This window comes from Scyliorhinus torazame, chromosome 2, assembly GCF_047496885.1.
Source record: "Scyliorhinus torazame isolate Kashiwa2021f chromosome 2, sScyTor2.1, whole genome shotgun sequence".
NCBI lineage: Eukaryota > Metazoa > Chordata > Chondrichthyes > Carcharhiniformes > Scyliorhinidae > Scyliorhinus > Scyliorhinus torazame.
In genome coordinates this window covers 40,977,577-40,999,666 of record NC_092708.1, presented here as the reverse complement: position 1 = coordinate 40,999,666, position 22,090 = coordinate 40,977,577, and the positions used below count along the sequence as shown (strand labels likewise).

The 22,090-nt window shown below is 49.4% G+C and overlaps 1 protein-coding gene across 8 annotated transcripts in view; it reads right to left on the bottom strand.

Annotated features, from left to right (window-relative positions):
• gli2a (GLI family zinc finger 2a) overlaps window positions 1-22,090 on the bottom strand; it is a 564,217-nt gene that overhangs the window by 172,599 nt on the left and 369,528 nt on the right. For all 8 annotated transcript variants that reach the window (XM_072470222.1, XM_072470208.1, XM_072470205.1 and 5 more), the window contains one exon: window positions 373-478. In XM_072470222.1, the coding sequence (XP_072326323.1) occupies window positions 373-478 (106 nt within the window). The remainder of the gene's footprint in view (window positions 1-372; window positions 479-22,090) is intronic.

Here is a 22,090-nt window from a genome sequence, read left to right as displayed (position 1 = left end):
ACGAAGCCCCAGAACATAAGCTCTCAGGCCTGGGAGACGTGAGCTGACGACAGAGAAAAATGTCAACACCACCTCTGGGCTGGCGTGGACCACCAAGACTATGGGTGACTTGGCAACAGGTGCCAACAGCTGATAACCACTTCATACGCAGCACTTGTGGCAAAAACCTGCCTCTCACGAATTGGTCTCTTTGGCTATCCGTAAGTGAGTTTGATATGAAGCTGCCCCACCCACAACAAATTTGATTGGCTGCATGTCCATCATCTTACGTAGATGATAGGAAGCCAATGACAATGAAGCGTGAAACCCACAGTAGAAAATAAGTAAGTACATAACACCGATAAAGAATAAACACGTGCAGCGTGTACCTACCCGTGAATTGTGTGAATGGAGTGAGGCTCATAATGGTACCTCCCCTCATGGTGTCGCATATCGATCGGTATGGGCGTGTGGAATGCCGGGAAAATGTGGTGCGAGGCTGAAATAAAGAAAAGGAGGCATTAAAAACAAAGTTGCTGTACAAAGTGTAAAGAAAAAGTTCAAAGGCAACAGTTCTCATCAAGCGGTAGATGTTTCAGAGTAGGAGCATGTTCACCAGAAAGAAAGATGAGGAGCTTCATGTCCGCTATTGGCTCAATCAGAGAGTAGAAGCAGAATTAATAAAGAGTCAAAGTCATTCACAGCGTTCCTACATCACAAACATTAAAGGCCTCCAACTGGGTTTCTGACAAAGACCTGCAGCTACACATTCTTTGAACTCTAAAAGATGGTAGGGAGTGTGAAAGAAACTGGTGCGGACGGACACAGAGAGAACATGACAGGGCTGGGAGAGTGGAACCACAGGTCGGAATCAGTACTGAATGCACAAGCTGAGCTGATCCAGGGCTGTGTGTGTGTGGACGGTTTGTGGCTATGAGTGTGTGGTGTGGGGAGGGGGAACGGTGGGGTGAGGGACGGGGTGGGCAAGGAGAGAGAAACCTGACTCGGCACCCCACAGTACCGATGTTAATGGGGCTTTCGTAGAGGCTCAGGTTGTTAAGACAACTAAAGCCACTTCAGCTGGCTTCTAATCAGACAGATGATGCCTAAATCTTTGGGGGATTAAGTACAGGGGATTCAGACTTATCACGTTAAAAAATTACATCAAGCGCAGCCCAATTACATCTGAAATAGTGTGTGAGGTTCAGCGCATCTTAGCTGAAGTGGCTATAAAGTAAATTACAGCCCCCTGTCAACTCTTCCTTGCTTCTGCCCATACTTCAGATGATGTCTACCCTTTGGTTATTGAAACTGCTGAAGCAGAGCAAAGTGTATTAGAGTCCCCCAGCTTTTCATTTATCATACAATCTCCTGCTTTGATAGTTCAGTAAACTCTGCTCAGCTCAGTATTAACGTTTACCTGTCAAAGTACAAACCATGTTTCAGAGGATGACAGCCACACTAATCGTGAAAAGCAGCTCAATCAGTCTTTACATAAGGTTTGAAAAATTAAGCATTAGTTTTCTCACTCAGTGTCTCTCTCTCTCTCTCTTGTGCAGTGTGGTACTAAAGGCTGTATAATTCCTTGGTCGGTTCGACCCAGTTCTGAAACGTTTCAGAATCTCACTGTGCGGGGCCAAAGATGCTAATATCATGATGATCAGAAATGTCAGGAAGTGAAATGAGAGGGTACAGCCTTCAGTAAGGAAACTAAGTGTATTTTTCTTCAAATATATGGCCCTGACCATATACTGAATTTCACACTTTCTGCTGGATAAGTAAGAGTTATTCTTGGATTCACATTTTCTGCCGAGCACACAGGGTCAAGTCTCTTCCGCTCGTTCAGCAACCTAAAGTGTATCAAACAAATTGACTCGGGCTTTGACAGGTCAGAGTCTGGCCACTTCATGGATACACGAAGCCACTAGTATAATGGGCCTCTGTTCTACTTCCCCAGACAGCGAGTGGGTGCAGGCAAAACAGCTTCAATCAACTTGCAGTAGAAGTTAATGCACCATTATCAATGGTCAGAGTGAAGAAGAGAAGTGCTCTTGTGGAAAATAGGAAAAAGGGGGCACTGAAGTTCTGAAAGTAGAGCATAGAACATAGAACAGTACAGCACAGAGCAGGCCCTTCGGCCCTCGATACTGTGCCGAGCTTCGTCCGAAACCAAGATCAAGCTATCCCACTCCCTGTCATTCTGGTGTGCTCCATGTGCCTATCCAATAACCGCTTGAAAGTTCCTAAAGTGTCCAACTCCAATATCACAGCAGGCAGTCCATTCCACACCCTAACCACTCTCTGAGTAAAGAACCTACCTCGGACATCCCTCCTATATCTCCCACCGCGAACCTTATAGTTATGCCCCCTTGTAACAGCTACATCCACCCGACGAAATAGTCTCTGAACGTCCACTCTATCTAACCCCCTCATCATCTCATATACCTCTATTAAGTCGCCTCTCATCCTCCTCCGCTCCAATGAGAAAAGCCCTAGCTCCCTCAACCTTTCCTCATAAGACCTACCCTCTAATCCAGGCAGTATCCTGGTAAATCTCCTTTGCACCCTTTCCAATGCTTCCACATCCTTCCTATAGTGAGGTGACCAGAACTGCACACAAATGTGGTCTCACCAGGGTCCTGTACAGTTGCAGCATAACGCCACGGCTCTTAAAATCAAGCCCCCTGTTAATAAACGCTAACACACTATAGGCCATCTTCATGGCTCTCTCCACACAGTGTGCTATTAACCATTTAAGTGTAAACCTCTCTGAGCTACACAGTGTGCTATTAACCATTTCAGTGTAAACCTCTCTCGGTTACACGGTGTGCTGTTAACCATTTCAGTGTAAACCTCTCTCAGTTACACACAGTGAGCTATTAACCATTTAAGTGTAAACCTCTCTCAGTTACACACAGTGTGCTATTAACCATTTCAGTGTAAACTTCTCTCAGTTACACAGTGTGCTATTAACCATTTCGGTGTAAACCTCTCTCGGTTACACAGTGTGCTATTAACCATTTAGGTGTAAACCTCTCTCGGTTACACAGTGTGCTATTAACCATTTCAGTGTAAACCTCTCTGAGCTACACAGTGTGCTATTAACCATTTCAGGGTAAATCTCTCTGAGCTACACAGTGTGCTATTAACCATTTCAGTGTAAACCTCTCTCGGTTGCACACAGTGTGCTATTAACCATTTCAGTGTAAACCTCTCTCAGTTACACAGTGTGCTGTGAACCATTTCAGTGTAAACCTCTCTCAGTTACACAGTGTGCTATTAACCATGTCAGGGTAAACCTCTCTCAGTTACACAGTGTGCTATTAACCATGTCAGGGTAAACCTCTCTCAGTTACACAATGTGCTGTTAACCATTTCAGTGTAAACCTCTCTCAGTTACAGTGTGCTATTAACCATTTCAGTGTAAACCTCTCAGTTACACAGTGTGCAGTTAACCATTTCGGTGTAAACCTGGCTCAGTTACAGTGTGCTCTTAACCATTTCAGTGTAAACCTCTCTCAGTTACAGTGTGCTGTTAACCAATCAAGTGTAAACCTCTCAGTTACACAGTGTGCAGTTAACCATTTCGGTGTAAACCTGGCTCAGTTACAGTGTGCTATTAACCATTTCAGTGGGAAACCTCTCTCAATTACACAGTGTGCTACTAAAATTTTCAGTTTAAATCTCTCGGTTACACAGTGTGCTATTATCCATTTCAGTGTAAACCTCTCTCAGTTACACAGTGTGCCATTAACCATTTCAGTGTAAATCTCTCGGTTACACACGCTGAGCTATTAACCATTTCAGGGTAAACTTCTCTCAGTTACACAGTGTGCTATTATCCAATTCAGTGTGAATCTCGCTCAGTTGCACACAGTGTGCCATTAACCATTTCAGCCTAAATCTCTCTCAGTTACAGTGTGCTTTTAACCATTTCAGTGTAAACCTGGCTCAGTTACAGTGTGCTATTAACCAATCCAGTGTAAACCTCTCAGTTACACAGTGTGCAGTTAACCATTTCAGTGTAAACCTCTCTCTGTTACAGTTTGCTATTAACCATTTTAGTGTAAACCTCTCTCAGTTGCACACAGTGTGCTATTAACCATTTTGGTGTAAACCTCTCTCAGTTACGCAGTGTGCTATTAACCATTTCAGTGTAAACCTCTCTCAGTTACACACAGTGTGCTATTAAACATTTCACATTAAACCTCTCTCGGTTACAGTGTGTGTACAACTGTTTCAACATGAATCTCCCTCCGCGATCAGTGAATTGACTTCCTGGACTGAACAATTCCAGCGCTTACTGGGAGAAGAATTATTTTAATTACACCCCAAATTAAATGATTTAAACTCATTTTTTAATGCACTTTTGAATTATTGAGATTCATTTGGAAAACCACAGTGATAGGGCAAGGCTTTAAGAAATTGCTCGGGTGGGGGGTGCGCGGCGAGACTAAATTTGCTTAGTCAGCTCACCTCGCGTTAATTTTTTTGCCAACAGCCCATCAATTAGTTTGAGACTGGACATCTCCTGGAAGATGTCCCATTGCCTCATCGAGCTGCCAGCAGCTCTGAACACCTGCAGCACCAAACAGGAGCAGTGGCTACAGCTGGTGGGACAGGAGCTCTGCCTGTGGGGGCCCTGTAAAATTCAGCCCTGTGTGTGGGTTGGGGCTGATTTGGGATTCTTTCCTGAGAACTGTTAGAAACACGAGGAAGCTACATTCACGTTCAGATGTCGAGACGACGTGCAGATCATTTGATCCATCACACTTGTGCCAGCTCTTTGAGAGAGCTAAGCAATTCCTTGCACACTCCCGCTCTTTTCCGTCTATCCCTGCGCATTCTTCCTGTTCGAGTATGCATCCAAATCCTTTTGGAATCGGTTTTCATCACTCTTTCAGGTAGTGCGATCAAGATCAGAACATTTACTGCATTAAAAAACGCCATCCACCCTCCCCGTTATCTGTTTTTGCCAATGATTTGAAATCTGTGTCCATGGGTTACTCGCTAACCATCCATTGTTAACAGTTTTCCCTTAGTCTGTTCAGGTGTTAATTCTTAGAAAAAGGGTGGAGTTTTTCCCAATTAAAAAGTCCAATGAAAACTTCTGAACTTTGGTTGGGGGTGGTGGTGGGGGTTGTGGGGGGGATTGCCGGCAGTGGGGGAGGGGGAGATTTGACAAACGTCAGATCTACTGCGATGCAATCTTTCGCAAGAGTGCCCTTTGGGGCTTTCATGTCGACTCATGTGAGATCAGACATGATCAGTAGCACGGTGACTGTAGTGTCACCAATCACAACATTGAGTGCATGATCTCCAAACGTGGTGAACCTTACCAGCCAGCACAGGCCCCAAGCCCTCCTTGAGCTGCCTGCGAGAGCTTCTCAGAAAACAACATTTTCGACAAACAAAAAACAAAACTCAAAATCAAAGCAACTTGTTGTTCCAAGTACTGCTGGCTTTACTGGTGAACATTTTATAACAGGACTCTCAATTATCTACGTTCAGTTCACTTCCATTTTTAAAAATGAATATTCGTTCTTTCATGGGATGTGTGTGTTGCTGACAAGGCCAGCATTTGTTGCCCATCTCTAATTGCCCTTGAACTGAGTGCTTTGCTGAGCCATTGCAGGGGCCAAATAATGGGGCAGGAACTACCAGCGATTTAAGGGGATCTCACGATCTGAATCCCGCCCATTATGGGTGGAAATCAGTATTTGGAAAATGTGCCTATTAGAGCGAGTATCTCGCCTCACTCTAATAGGCAGCTCGCCTGATCTACCCGAAGCGTTGGAATGTAAACCCTTCACCTCGGAGACCTTAAGCCAACCTGCCCAGGTGGCACTGCCAGGCTGGCAAGGGCAATGCCAGGATGCTGAGCTGGCATTGTGCCCACACTAATGATCATGTGAGGTGGAGTGTGGGAGGTCCCAAGGACACCCTTAAAGGTGAGTTGGAGTTCTCGGGGTCCGGAGGTCGCATTGGAGGGAGGAATGATCGAGAGATTAAAACTCCTAGCAGACTCCAAGCTAAACTGCCTGCTACAGACCTCCTTATGCCAGGCCCGTGCGGTTGCCGCGGTCTCCGGCGGCGAATGCGGACCGCAACCACAAACGTCTCCACGAGCCCCGTGCGGCCAACGGTCGCCACCATCTTCATATTCCAGAGCCACGTGCGGTCCCGGGCGCCGCCATCTTCTTCCGCGGACGCCATGTTGGAGGGATGGGCGCCGCCATTTTGTGCACCCCCAGCCATGTGCGCCCAATGGGAGCCGCCATCTTGGATGAATCCCCAGGACCCCAGCTCGGCTGACCACGCACTCCCCGAAGGGAACTCTCAATGCTGCGATTAGCCTCGGTGACTCTGGATCAGTCTCGGCCTCGAACACTCTCAACTGCTACGACGACCGTATTCATCAACGGGCACGAGACGTTCTGCCTAATCGACTCTGGGAGCACGGAGAGCTTCATACACCCCGACACGGTAACGCGCTGTTCTCTCCTCATCCACCCAGTCAATCAAAAATCTCCCTGGCTTCCGGTTCCCACTCAGTGGAGATAAAGGAGTTTTGTGTCGTAAACCTCACAGTCCAGGGAAGGGAGTTCAAAAATTTCCGCCTCTACGTCCTTCCCCACCTCTGCGCGGCTACACTCCTGGGTTTAGACTTCCAGTGTAACCTTCAAAGTCTGACCTTCAAATTCGGCAGCCCTATACCCCCCCTTATTGTCTGCGGCCTCGCGACCCTTAAGGTCGACCCGCCTTCCCTGTTTGCGAACTTCACCCCAGATTGCAAACCCGTCGCCACCAGGAGCAGACGCTACAGTGCCCAGGACCAGATCTTTACTAGATCAGAGGTCCAAAGGCTACTGAGGGAAGGGGTCATTGAAGCCAGTAACAGCCCCTGGAGAGCTCAAGTAGTGGTGGTAAAGACCGGGAGAAACATAGGATGGTCATCAACTACAGTCAGACCATCAACAGGTTTACGCAGCTGGACGCGTACCCTCTCCCCCGCATGTCTGATCTGGTAAACAGGATCGCGCATTATAAGGTCTTCTCCACGGTGAATCTCAAGTCCGCCTACCACCAGCTCCCCATCCGTACTAGTGACCACAAATGCACTGCCTTCGAGGCAGACGGGCGGCTCTATCACTTCTTTTTAAAAAAAATATATTTATTAAAGTTTTTTAACAACACAATTTTTTCCCCTTACAAACAATAACCCCCCCCCCCCCCCCCGTAACAACACGAAATCGCACTGAGCAAGATATATACATGGCAAAATGGTATATTTACATAGCCCGCACGTGCCAGTTTCCCCCACCCTTCATGTTATCTCCTGCTCATCCATCCCCCCAAGCAACCCCCCCCCCCCAAGCAATCCGCCCCCCCCCCCCCGCCCCAGGGTTGCTGCTGCTGCTGACCGACCTTCCTTTAACGCTCCGCGAGATAGTCTAGGAACGGTTGCCACCGCCTGTAGAACCCCTGCGCAGACCCTCTCAAGGCGAACTTAATCCTCTCCAGCTTTATGAACCCAGCCATATCATTTATCCAGGCCTCCAGGCTGGGGGGCTTCGCCTCCTTCCACATTAGCAAGATCCTTCGCTGGGCTACTAGGGACGCAAAGGCCAGAATGCCGGCCTCTTTCGCCTCCTGCACTCCCGGCTTGTCCATTACTCCAAATATTGCTAGCCCCCAGCTTGGCTTGACCCGGACTTTCACCACCTGAGATATTGCTCCCGCCACTCCTCTCCAGAACCCCTCCAGTGCCGGGCATGACCAAAACATATGGACATGGTTCGCCGGACTCCCTGAACACCTTCCACATCTGTCCTCTACCCCAAAGAACCTACTCAACCTCACCCCTGTCAAGTGCGCTCTGTGAACCACCTTAAATTGTATCAGGCTGAGCCTGGCACATGAAGAGGAGGAATTAACCCTACCTAGGGCATCAGCCCACAGACCTTCCTCGATCTCCTCCCCCAGCTCCTCCTCCCATTTACCCTTCAACTCTTCTGCTAGCGCTTCCCCCTCTTCTTTCATCTCTTGGTGTATTGCCGAAACCTTGCCCTCCCCGACCCATGCACCCGGGATCACCCTGTCTTGAATTTCTTGTGCCGGGTGTAACGGGAATTCCCTGACCTGTCGCCTCACAAAAGCCCTCACCTGCATATATCTAAATGCATTTCCCGGGGGTAATTCAAACTTCTCCTCCAGTGCCCCTAGGCTCGCAAATGTCCCGTCAATGAACAGGTCCCCCATTCTTCTAATCCCCGCCCGATGCCAGACCTGGAACCCCCCGTCCATCTGCCCCGGGCCAAACCGGTGGTTACCCCTAATCGGGGACAACACCGGGGCTCCCACTGCACCCCTGTGCCGTCTCCACTGGCCCCAGATCCTTAACGTTGCCACCACCACCGGGCTCGTGGTGTACTTTGCTGGCGAGAACGGCAGCGGTGCCGTCACCAATGCCCCCAAGCTCGTTCCTTTACAGGACGCCATCTCCATCCTCTTCCATGCCGCCCCCTCTCCCTCCATAACCCACTTGCGGATCATCGCCACATTTGCTGCCCAGTAGTAGCTCCCCAGGTTTGGCAGCGCCAACCCTCCTCGATCCGTACTGCGTTCCAGGAACCCTCTCCTTACCCTCGGGGTCTTATTCGCCCACACAAACCCCATAATACTCCTACCTACTCTCTTGAAAAAGCCCTTGGTGATCACGATGGGAAGGCACTGAAACACAAACAAAAACCTCGGAAGGACCACCATTTTGACCGACTGCACTCTACCCGTCAGCGAGAGCGGCAACATGTCCCATCTTTTGAAGTCCTCCTCCATTTGGTCCACCAACCTCGTCAGATTCAGTTTATGTAGGGCCCCCCAACTCCTGGCTATCTGGATCCCCAGATACCGAAAACTCCCCACCGCCCTCCTCAGCGATAGGTCCCCTATCCCTCTTTCTTGGTCCCCTGCCTGTAATACAAAAAGCTCATTCTTCCCTACATTGAGCTTATAGCCCGAGAACTCCCCAAACTCCCTCAGAGTCTGCATGACCTCCACCATCCCCTCCATTGGGTCCGCCACGTACAGCAGCAGGTCATCCGCGTATAGCGACACCCGATGCTCTTCTCCCCCTCGGACCACCCCCCTCCATTTATTAGACTCCCTCAGTGATATGGCCAAGGGTTCGGTCGCCAATGCAAACAACAGGGGGGCTCTATCACTTCTTAAGGGTTCCCTTCGGTGTCACCAACGGGGTCTCGGTCTTCCAGCGCGAAATGGACCAAATGGTTGATCAGTACGGTTTACGGGCAACATTCCCGTATCTCGATAATATCACCATGTGCGGCCATGACCAGCAGGACCACGACACCAACCTCCGAAAATTTCTCCAGACCGCTAAAATCCTTAACCTTACATACAACAAGGATAAATGCGTGTTTAGCACGGACCGCCTAGCCATCCTCGGCTACGTAGTGCGAAATGGAGTTATAGGCCCCGACCCTGAACGCATGCGCCCCCTTATGGAGTTCCCCAACCCTCACTGCTTCAAGGCCCTGAAACGTTGCCTAGGTTTTTCAGCTACTACGCCCAGTGGGTCCCCAACTATGCGGACAAGGCCCATCCTCTGATCCAATCCACAGCTTTTTCCCTGTCGATAGAGGCCCGACAGGCCTTCAGCCGCATCAAAGCAGACATTGCAAAGGCCATGATGCACGTCATTGACGAGTCCCTCCCCTTCCAGGTCGAGAGCGACGCGTCCAACGTAGCTCTGGCGGCCACCATCAACCAAGAGGCAGACCCGTGGCCTTCTTTTCTTGTACCCTCCATGCTTCCGAAATCCGCCACTCCTCAGTCGAAAAGCAGGCCCAGGCCATAGTAGAAGCTATGCGACATTGGAGGCATTACCTGGCCGGCAGGAGATTCTCTCTCCTCACGGACCAACGATCGGTTGCTTTCATGTTTGATAATGCACAGCGGGGCAAGATAAAAAACGACAAGATCTTGCAGTGGAGGATCGAACTCTCCACCTACAACTACTAGATCTTGTATCGTCCCGGGAAGCTAAACGAGCCTCCTGACGCCCTGTCCCGCAGCACATGTGCCACCGCACAAGTGGACCGCCTCCGAGCCCTCCACGAGGACCTCTGCCACCAGAGGGTCACTCGCCTTTTCCATTTTGTCAAGACCCGCAACCTGCCCTACTCCACCGAGGAGGTCAGGACAGCCACCAGGGACTGCCAAATCTGCGCGGAGTGCAAACCGCACTTCTACCGACCAGAGGAAGCGCACCTGATAAAGGCTTCCCGTCCCTTTGAACGCCTCAGCATGGACTTCAAAGGCCTCCTCCCGTCCACCGACCGCAACACGTACTTCCTGAACGTGATTGACGAGTACTCCCGGTTCCCATTCGCCATCTCCTGCCCCGACATGACCGCAACCATCGTCATCAAGGCCCTCCATAGCATCTTTGCACTGTTTGGGTTCCCCGCTTACATACACAGTGATAGGGGGTCCTCCTTTATGAGCGACGAACTGCGTCAATTCCTGCTCAGCAAGCGCATCGCCTTGAGCAGGACGACCAGTTACAACCCCCGGGGTAACGGACAGGTAGAGAGGGAGAATGGAACGGTCTGGAAGACCGTCCTACTGACCCTACGGTCCAGGAACCTCCCAGTCTCCCGCTGGCAAGAAGTCCTCCCGGATGCCCTCCACTCCATCCGGTCACTGCTTTGTACGACCACCAATCAGACACCTCATGAACGTCTCCTTGTCTTCCCTAGGAAGTCCTCCTCTGGGACCTCGCTCCCGACCTGGCTGGCAGCACCCGGACCCATCCAGCTCCGAAAACACGCGCGGGCGCACAATTCAGACCCATTGGTCGAGAGGGTCCATCTGCTCCATGCTAACCCCCAGTACGCCTACGTGGTGTACCCAGCGGCCGACAAGATACGGTCTTCCTACGGGGCCTGGCACCCGCCGGAACCCCACGCACATCACAGCCACCAGTCCCACCCTCCCCTCCACCGCAGCACCTTACAGGAGGATCGGTCCTTCCGCCGGCCCCATCTATGCCCCCCCACCCACCGACTCCCCCGCAGGCGCTCCCTTCCCAGGTCAGCCGTTTTCCCCACCAGCGCCATCTAGGGCTGCCGAAGCTGCCATGGAGATCGAAGCCACGCTCCCGGAGTCACAGACGCCCGAGCCTCCACCGGAGTCACCACCGAAGCTCCGACGATCACAAAGGACGACCAGGGCCCCCAATCGACTGAATACTTAATTTTAATTGTAAACTGTAAATATAAACCATCAAATGTACATAGCTCTCAGAATTGTAAATAGTTACTAAACACTGTACGGAGGTATTACGATACTTCCATAACTAATTATAACACGTTGCCACGTTTTGTAGTTTCAGGCCACCAACCCCGCCGGACTTGTTTTTAACAGGAGGTGAATGTGGTATTATAGGTATTACGGTACATGATAGGCTAAAGCGTCATTGGTGGAAACTGTATGCTTTCTAGTGGTTAGAATGTATGATAGCTCCGCCCTGCTAGGCGGGGTATAAGAACCAGTGCCGCCCCAGCAGCCCTCATCCTGTACCTGAGCTGCTGGGGGAAACAACCAGCTTATTAAAGCCTTCAGTTGGACTACAACCTCGCTTTAGTGGTCATTGATCGTGCATCACAGGCTGCGCGGCGAGCGTCGCACTTACGCCATCGTGGGGCAGCTGGAGCATCCCGATTTGGTGTCAAACCGCGATTTTAGTGTCGGAAGCTTTTCTCCGTCCAATCGTGTTTCCTGATATCGACGTCGGCAAACGGAGAATCCAGCCCCAGTGTTGAACGGCACTCGCCCGAGGAATCCGAGGCCAATAACGCCACATCCCTGGAATTAATTTTCAAACATGAGCCTGACCTTCTGGATTATTCAACCACTGATCCTGCCACTACTCCACCATCTCCCCCTGAAATATATAACTATTCAACATTCATGTTCATTATAGCATATGGCATATGGCATTGTATTATTCCCAAACAGGAATAGTAGGCCATTCAGCCCTTCGAGACTGTTTCAGCATTCAATTATGTGACGGCTAATCCATGTTTTAACTCCACCTAACTGCCTTGGTCCCATAACCCTCAACAACCTTGCTGAATAAAAACCCATTAATCTGTTGCATTGAGATTTCTAATTGAGCTAGCCTAGCCTCAATCGGTTTCTGGAGGCAGATTTCCATCACCCTTTGTGAGGCAATTATATGAAAGTCTGCAGAAAAGAAGTTGTTAGTTCCCATCCTTTCAAAGTCGCATTTTGTTATCGCGCTCAGTCACAGCAACCTGATACAAACAAAATCTCCCAGTTTCCAAACCCACCGGATCAACTTACAGAACAGCAGGAAAATAATAATATAATAATAATCACTTATTGTCACAAGTAGGCTTCAATGAAGTTACTGTGAAACGCCCCTAGTCGCCACATTCCGGCGCCTGTTCGGGGAGGCTGGAACGGGAATTGAACCCACGCTGCTGGGCTTGTTCTGCATTACAAGCCAGCTGTCTTAGCCCACTGTGCTAACCCAGCCCCGGGTGGCTGGCAAACTAAGAGTTCTGAAGAACACTCATATGGACTCGAAACGTTAATTCTGTTTCTCGCTCCACAGATGCTGCCGGAGTTGCTGTGTTTATCCAGCATTTTCCGTTTTTATTTCAGATCTCCACCATCCGCAATATTTTGCTTTTATTATTCTGGCCTGTGATCTACTTATGTGTCTCTTGTCACTGCTGTTTTACTAAGAAAGTATCCGCCCGCGTTCTCTCTCTCGCTATTCATTTTTCCCCTCCATCCCCCCTTCATCCACCAGCCAAGATTAAAGACTCAACTTAATTGTGAGTAATTGCACAGCTGAGTTGCCACTCCACAACTCCATGGCATGTTTAAGCACTGTGCGCACACAACACCGCTAATCTACATCATGTCTCGGGAGCTCCGCACTGGAATTTGGAAGCCCATTTATCAGACTCGGATTTCCAAATGGCGCAAGTCAATTTGATGAACAACCCAAGGTGGTAGGTCACTGAGCACCTGTCGCTGCATTGACCTGAAATGGCCAGAGGCAGAGTCCAAGGTCTAAAAAGCTCCAAATTGGTTGAGTTCAGAAACAACTCTGAGGTTCGTCCTTGTTATAAATTCTTAACCCTTTCATGCATCTATTGACATGAGGAGCCAAACAAAAGGAAACCAAACAAAAGGGCAGTACGGTAGCACAGTGGTTAGCAAAGTTGCTTTGCAGCACCAGGGTCCCTGGTTTGATTCCCGGCTTGGGTCACTGTCTGTGCGGAGTCTGCACGTTCTCCCCGTGTCTGCGTGGGTTTCATCTGGGTGCTCCGGCTTACTCCCACAGTCCAAAGATGTGCAGGCTAGGTGGATTGGTCATGATAAATTGTCCTTTAGTGTCCAATAAAGGTTAGGTGGGGATACTGGGTTATGGGGATGGATAGGCTTTAGTGGGGTGCTCTTTCCAAGGGCTAGTGCAGACTCAATGGGCGGCCTCCTTCTGCACTGCAAATTCTATGAAAACAGCTGGCTGGTATCAAAGAGTTTTTTCTTATTAAACTGTATTTTACAAAGCGTCAGTGGCATAGTTATGGGAGACTAAGCGTTGACACCAGCGGACCATGTGTGGACTTTCACGACAGGAAATTCGGTGCCAACCCCTCACCGATTCCAGTACCGGTGAGGGGTGAGCACAGGCGCCGAGTGAAACTCTCGCGGATCGCGGCAAAAATGGCCGCAGAATGGTCGGGTCCCTGCCCGCGCATGCGCATGGCTGACGACCTGCACTGGTCGCGCCGTACAACATGGCGCCGGCTGTGTGCCAACCCAACCCGCCAACCGCGACCCTACAGCCCACCCCCTGGCCACCCCCCACCAGTACCCCCAGTGCTGGCAGAAGCTCTCCCAGCTGCGGCACAGATCCCGGCTGAGTGTGGCGGCACTGGACACAGTCTGCAGCCGGCACGCCGTGTTCTACACGGTTGGGACCACACGTGGCCCATGCTATCGGGAACTCGGCCCGTCGGGGGCGGAGCATCACGGATGGGCCAGCCGATGATGCGCCAACGGCATGGCGGCCTGGCATCAAACCGGCGCCGGCCCTGATTCCGACATCAGAATCCATTCTCCGCCCGATCACCGATCACGATTTCGGCATCGGTCTATGGAGAATCCAGCCCCTGAGATTTTGGTAGAGCGTTACACTCAATGTTGTGATGTAATTGAGGTGATTAGGATGAACTATTTCCTCCAGTGCGGGAGTCCAGAACAAAGAGGAATAGCCTTGAAATTAAAACTGGACCATTGATGGGGTGATGTCAGTGAATCACCTCTTCACACACAGTGTGAACCCTGGAACCCTATTTCCCAAAAGTCTGCTGAGGAGAGAAATTCAAAACATGGAATTGTCAGATTTCTGTTCGGTAAGGGTATTGAAGGATATGGGACAAAGGCATTATTGGTAGTTGCTAAAATACAGCCATGATCTAACTGAATGGCGGAACATGTTTGAGGGGCCGAATGGCCTGCTCTTGTTCTGATGTTCCTTCCTATTTTCCAGTGCTACTCTCAGAAACCTGCATACAGCCCCTCAGGTAAACCACTTGAGGTGGGGTTTTAGTTTGATTTGCAGGGGACTGGCATTTGTGAGTTGGTCCCCGTCATTCATACCGCTAACTGAGGACCCCTGTTCCTCGGGAGAGAACATGGAGGATGCTGCTAGTAGCTGTCGCAAGGACCTCGTCTCACAGACATGGAATTAAAGGGGCTCCAATATAAAAATAGCTGGAGAAGAAACTACCCTCTTAAGTGCAGTGTCAACTGTTACTAAGAGGCACAGAAATAAGATTTGCATTTCTACAGCACCTTTCATGACTTCAGGATGTTCCAAGGCATTTTACAGCCAACGGGGTACTTTAGTCACTGATGTAATACGGGAAATGGGCAACAAGGTCTCCCAAATAGCAAGGCAAAAATAATGACCTGATAACTGTTCCAGAAGTATTGTTGAGGGTTGAATGTTGGCCAGCAGCAGGCAGAGTTTCCCTGTGAATATATGTCCACACCAGCTGGATGCAAGTAAAATCTCCAAACTTCCAAACTCAGGCCAGTGCTGAAGGCAAGAATATTCCTGTACTTGATGTTTGGTCTGAAAGCAAGTTGCAGGCATGGCGGAGGTGAGAAGGTTGCAGCTTTCCGATAACCTGCGTCTTGTGAAACCAAGGCAAGCGCTTTTAAATCACTTTCACATTTGGTACTTGCCTTGTTCGGATAATGGGGGAGTGGTATCCGAGCAGCAATTCTTTACACTGATGCTGCTAAAAGTTCCCCATGCTGCCATCAGGGGCCAGTTTCAGCCTTGCAGACACATGGGGCTGAGCTCACCCCCTTGAGATGCAATCTAAACAATCACCGAAAGCACAAATAAGGAGGTCACTTATTACTTGGAAGATCCAGGTCTAGGCGGGGTAGAGGAACAGAGGGATCGCGCAAATACTCCAATCACTGAAAGTCATGCCACAGGTTAGCAAGGTCATAGGCAAAAGCAAACCATGGAAAAGGCTTTATTTCCAGAGAGACAGAATGAAAAGTTGAGAAGTTATGCTAAACCTATGGCTGGAACATTTCCGGGATTCCCGAGGGGTGCGTTCAATGGGAAACCCCATTGACAATGGCAGGACCAGAAGATCCCACCACTGGCCAATGGCAGACAGCGTCTGTGAAACACAGAGGCAGTACGGTTGCACAGTGGTTAGCACTGTCGCTTCACAGCACCAGGGTCCCAGGTTTGATTCCCCGCTGGGTCACTGTCTGTGTGGAGTGTGCACGTTCTCCCCGTGTGTGCGCGGGTTTCCTCCGGGTCCTCTGGTTTCCTCCCACAGTCCAAAGACGTGCAGGTTAGTTGGATTGGTCACACTAAATTGCCTTAGTGTCCGAAAAAGGTTAGGAGGGGTTACTGGGTTATGGGAGTAGGGTGGAAGTGAGGGCTTAAAGGGGGTCGGTGCAGACTCGATGGGACGAATGGCCTCCTTCTTCCCTGTATGATCTATGTTAAACACGTGGCACTTTGCGTGTAAAATGCCACCCGATAACAAACTCTGGTTGAACCACACATTAAGAGTGCCGTGTGTGCAATACGGTCACCATATCATGGAAAGGATGCACACTGGAGATGGAGCAGAGAAGACTTACAAGGACAATACTAGAATTGCATGGGTGTCCATCTCAGGAAAGGATTGAAGGCTAGGGGATGGACTTTTCCATCCCGCCTGCCGCAAGATCGCCATGGGCAATGTTGTGTTATGTAATTTGGAATAACACAAGCTGCCATTTGATGCAGTTTTGAGTAAAAGGTGCTCCAGACTTTGAAGTGAGTTCAATGTGTTTTATTGAACTATTAGCACAGACCTCAATGAGTTTGACTCTCTGCTAATCTAAATGTAGTAACTCAGTCTAACTGAACCAGCCTTGCTCTAAGCTACGTGCTGAGGTGTGATGCTGAGGATACACCCTGTCTCACTCTGTAGATGTTGGTCTGTGGAAAGAGGCGGGGTGTGAGTGCCTCATCCCTTTTATAGTGAGATACCACCCCTGAGTGTCCTGACTGCTCATTGGTCGTGTCCTATTCTATCTATTCATTAGCTGCATGTTTGCATATCATGACAGGCAGAAGGTGGACTATATCAAGATCCATTGACCTGGGGCAGGAATTTCCGGTCGCCGTGCGGGCCCGACTGGAGAATCCTTCCCGAGATCTCTTTTCTCATAAAGAATGGAAGACCAAGGGGTGACCTAATAGTGATCTTCAAAATTGTAAAAGTTTTTGATTGAACGGCTGCAGCGACAATGCTGCCACTTGTGGTGAAGAGGGTAACTAGAGGCCGTGAAGGTAACATAGCCACCAAGAAATCCAGCGAGGAATTCAGGAAAAAACGTCTTCACCCAGAAGGTGGCAAGAATGTGGAACTCGCTACCTCAGTGGGCGGTTGAAGCAGACAATATAAATATGCTTCGGAGGAGGCTAGACAAGCATTGGAGGAAGAAGGGAATGGAGGTTTACCTTGATGGAGTCGCGTGAGAAAAGACTGGAGGAGGCTCGAGTAAAAGCCAGCATGGACTGGTTGGGCCAAATGGCCTGTTTCTCTACTGAATATCCTGCGTAATCCTGTGTTGTCACATCACTGGCTCTCCTCAGCACCACAGGCCCTGGAGCACAAACACTACAGATTGCAATGTTATCCAGTTGAACAGCATCAAGCACCAAAGACCTTTGACTGATGCTAGAGTAAGGGATTAGAGAGCCCACAAAATTATTCCTCATTCTAAAACTTTGTTTAAAAAGGTAGACACTGCAAACCTTCGAGCAAACATCCTTCATGTTCTGGATTAATCCGAGAGTTAGCCACTACAAATCCTCCAGCAAACATTCTTCATTTTAGGATTGACCCTTCAAGGAGGGGGTGACAGAATCTATAGTAAACATTTCTCTTTTGAGGGTAGATCCGACAAGAAGAGGTGACACATTACAGTAAACATTCCACTTTTTGGGAGTTCCGTTAACACAGAACCTTAAACACTCTTAATGGTCAAACGGATTCAGATCCATGAAAAATGAAATGCAACTGGAGTTTTTGCATAAACCTCTTCCAGCCTATTTCTTCTGTGTTTGCTTTCAATCATCTCAAAGTGGGAGAAACATAAATACGCTCTCAGTCCCATTGTAATTTCATTCCATATTTAAACACATCCCCTCGGCGGCATCTGTTCAGGCAGAGAAATAAAAGGAAGAGAATTGCTGACAATAGGGGTCCTGCTCGCGGTCCTTTTGAAACACGAGGCAGCACAGGCTGTCCACCGTGGGTTAGCAGGTCCTGCAATCAGGGGGTTGACAGAGCAAGCTTAGTTCATCACCCAGACAGCTACATTGTTCTGGGCTCATAGAGATGAACAAAAGTAAAGCACTCTCGTGGGTTCAAGGGTTACGTTTACCTGATTTCCCAGGGCAAACCCCTCGTGGCGTTTGCAAATGGAATGCAATGCGCTGGCAGTCAGGAAGAGCTGTCTGAGGAGCGGGATTATGACCCTGCAAAACTTTTTTTGGGGGGGGAACAAAAAAGTGACCTTTGATGTTCCGCGCATCAGTAGCCTGGATTCTCTCTCTTTTAAAAGGCGACAAGCCTGCATTTATAATTAGTCGAGCAGCGCCTTGCTGCTTTTCATTCCCTGTGCGCAATGGGGGGGGGGGGGGGGGGAGCACCTATATTGAAATATGTGGATAAGAGCAGCACATCTCTCTCCCCTCCACCACGAGCATTTCTGCAACGAACACACTATTTGCTAGTGTCCTATACTTCAACCTTGTCAGGAAGTAGCCAGACAATAATAATATCCTACAGGGCTGCCTCTTGGTGTAATTAAAAAGCTTTTCTGGCTCAATAGAGGAAATGAGACTCATTCAGGAAATTCCTTAAGAATAAACTGGCATTTGTCCTAACAATACATGAACTGGTTGCATGCGCCAGGTCAGTTTCAGCGCGAGAACATCAAGGTACTGATGCAGACCGTGGCTGTCCCTGTCGCCGACTATCAGAATGTAGCAAGAGGGGACAATGATCTTTTGAGGGTAGGTTCTCATTGCTGATTAAAGGGTGCTACAAATGAACCTACTTCATTTCCCTGGCGAGAATAATTAAACACAGAAATCTTACCCTTGCTATTTAGTTAACTGATGTTGGGGGAATCTTATATTTCACATCGTAAGAAACTGCCGCTGCTAGGAATGGAACATTTTCCTCAGCTTTTGAAACAACCACTGGCATTTATCTAGCACCTTTATTATAGTAAAACATCGCAAAGCGCTTCACAGGAGAATTATAAAACAAAATATGGCAGAAAGCCACAGAAAGAGATATATGAGGGGTATATCTGTTTAAAAATAAGGGGTAACTCATTTAAAGCAGAGATGAAGAGACATGTGTTTTCTCTCTGAGGGTGGTGAGTCTCTGGAACTCCCTCAAAAGGCAGTGGAAGCAAGGTCTTTCAATATTTTTTTGGCAGAGCTAGATACATTCTTGATAAGCAAGGGAGTGAAAGGTTATCGGGGATGGGTGGGAATGTGGAGCTGAGGTTACAACCAGGTCAGCCATGATCTTATTGAATGGTGAGGTGGGCTCGAGAGGGCCGAGTGTCCTAGAGCTGCTCCTAATTCGCACGTTTCTATGTCCAAAAGCTTGGATAGGGAGGTTGGCTTTAAGTTTTAAGGAACATTCCAAGGAATTGGAGAAACAAGAGAGGCAAAGAGGTTTAGGGAGGGAATTGCGGCGCCTGGGACCCAGGCAGCCAAAGGTTGGTGGAGTGGTTAATGTTGGGGTGCGCAAGAGGTCAGAATTGGAAGAGTGCAGAGATCGCGGAGGATGGTAGGGCTGAGGGGTCACGAAGTAGTGAGGGATGGATCTGAAAACAGGAGTGAGAATTTTAAAATCAGACTCATCACTCATTTCAGTCTTAAAGCACGCCCAGATCAGGTACATTATTGGTCGGTGTAGCGTAATACTCCCTCTTTCAGTATGTCAGCCATGGGTCAGTGGTGGTAGTCTCACCCCTGAGTCAGAATGTCACAGGTTCAAGTCCAACTCCAGACAGTAGACCACATGGCCTAAGCTGATGTTTCAGTGCAGTACTGAGGGAGTGCTTTGGGGGTGTCATCTCTGTCTGTGGAGAAGATGTGAAACAAAGGCCCATCTGAGCCCTCATTTGGATATTTATAAAAATCTCATGGCACTATTCAAAGAAAAGCAGTAGAGTTTTTCCTGGTGTTCTGGCCAACATTTATCCCTTAACCAAATTCAGTAAAAAACAAAGTTGATGGGATCTTGCTGTGTGCAAATCGGTTGTTGCATTTCTCACATTCCAACAGTGACCACACTTCAAAAAGGGGGTCGGTCAGCAGAGTTGGCTGGGTGGCTGGTTCATGATGCAGAGCGATGGCACTAGCGTGGGTTCAAATCCTCTACCGGCTGAGGTGATTCATGAAGGCCCCGCCTTCTCAACCTCGTACCTCACCTGAGGTGTGGTGACCCTGAAGTTAAATCACCACCAGTCAGCTCTCGCTGTCTCAGTCGAAAAAAGGGGGAGAGCAGCCTCTGGGACTTGAGACTTTGGCGGCGTCAAAACCGGCGCGAGCGACGCAGATGTCAACGGGCCTGCAGGCCCAGGCATTCTCCTCGTCTTCGGGGGCTAGAACAGCGCTGGAGTGCTGTGCGCTGCTCCAACGGCGAAAGCCGGCCCATTACGGCTGGCGTGGGTCTGCGCGTGCGCGCCACGACCGTCTCAGTGCCGGCCTCCGGGCCCAACGCGGAGGAACATAGCCCCTCCCCCCCTGCAATGAGCGTGCCTGCCTATCGGTAGCCCCTGATCGCGGGCCTGACCACCATGGAGTCACCCCCAGAGTCGGCTCCCCCCGCCCCCCCCCACCAGGAGGGGTGGCTGCCAGAACACCGAGGTCCTGCCGGGCGGGACCATGTGTAAACCAGGCCGGCAGGGCTCAGCGGGCACTCGGCCAGTCGAGCGCGGAGAATCGCCGCGGGGACCACTATCAACGGCCCCCTTCGGTGCTCACTATCAACGGCCCCCGACCGGTGCCTCGGCGGTCGCGCCGGCACGATTCATGGCGATTCTCCGGTCGCCAGAGAATCGGCGGCCCGGCGTCGGAGCGGCGTGACAGGATTCCCCCCCCCCCCCCCCCGCTGATTCTCCGACCCGGCGCAAGCTCGGAGAAACCCGGCCTTTAACTTTCGCACTTCAAAGAATACAGTACCTAATTAGCTGTGAATCACTTTGGGATGTCCTAAGATCATGAAAGTTGCTATACAGATATAAGTTTTTCTTTTTATGCCTCAATCCCAACCTCAGATTCACATTCTTCCTGAAAAAGTGCGCACTCTTTCACTTCTCACACTACTTATTGAATCTTGAGTGCTTCGGCAGGTTGAATTGCAAGTAGCTTTGTCCTAGAAAAAGTCCCGAAAGACATGCTGTTAGGTGAATTGGACATTCTGAATTCTCCCTCAGTGTATCCGGTGCAGACTCAGGGGGCCGAATGGCCTCCTTCTGCACTGTAAATTCAATGATAATCTATGATTAATCTAGGACAAAGGTTCGGCACAACATTGTGGGCCGAAGGGCCTGTTCTGTGCTGTATTTTCTATGTTCTATGTTCTATGTATCCGAACAGGCGCCGGAATGTGGCAACTCGGGGATTTTCACAGTAACTTCATTGCAGTGTTAATGTAAGCCTACTTGTGACAATAAAGATTATTATTATTATAAGTAACTTCATTGCAGTGTTAGTGTATGCCTACTTGTGACAAGATTATTATTAGAGATACAAACTGTACTGGAGTAAAAAAAACTATCCAAGCTCAGATACCCAAACACAAATACTCTCCCTGTCCCCGCATCCAATAGGCAGCGGGTGATTTCATCCCATTTGGCGGGATCTGAACAATAGACAGCCTGCATCATAAACTCCTCCAAGCCACTGGGGGCTCTGCTTTAGTTTCCAATGAAACGGTAACATAGGCCTTTGACACTCCAGCCCTTCATTCATGCATGGTGCACACTCCGCCCATTTGTAACCGAAAATTGCAGAACGGGTCCTAAATCCGGGTCATTTGCATTCTGAAGCAGTCTACTGCTGTAAACAGGAGGAAACCTATTGAAGCCTTCAGAAATTTAGAAGCAACTTCTTAATGCAAACACCCATCCTTGGTTTGTATAAAATGACTGGTAGGCTTGCAGGCGCACTGTGAATGTCAAGCAGAAACTGCCATGTAGCTGTTGGTAGATTACCACTGAATACTAAGGAGGGAGGAAGGTCACTAGCATCAAAACCCCACCATTCACTCTGCTTCTCGACCTTCAATGTTGATGGCTAAACTCCTCAGCAAAAAAGAAAATGGGAACTGCGATTTAATTCTAATGCCGGCTGTTCGATCCCTTGAACCTGACTGGGTGATGTACCGAGGAAGCAAATTTGCTCTTGAAAAGAGAA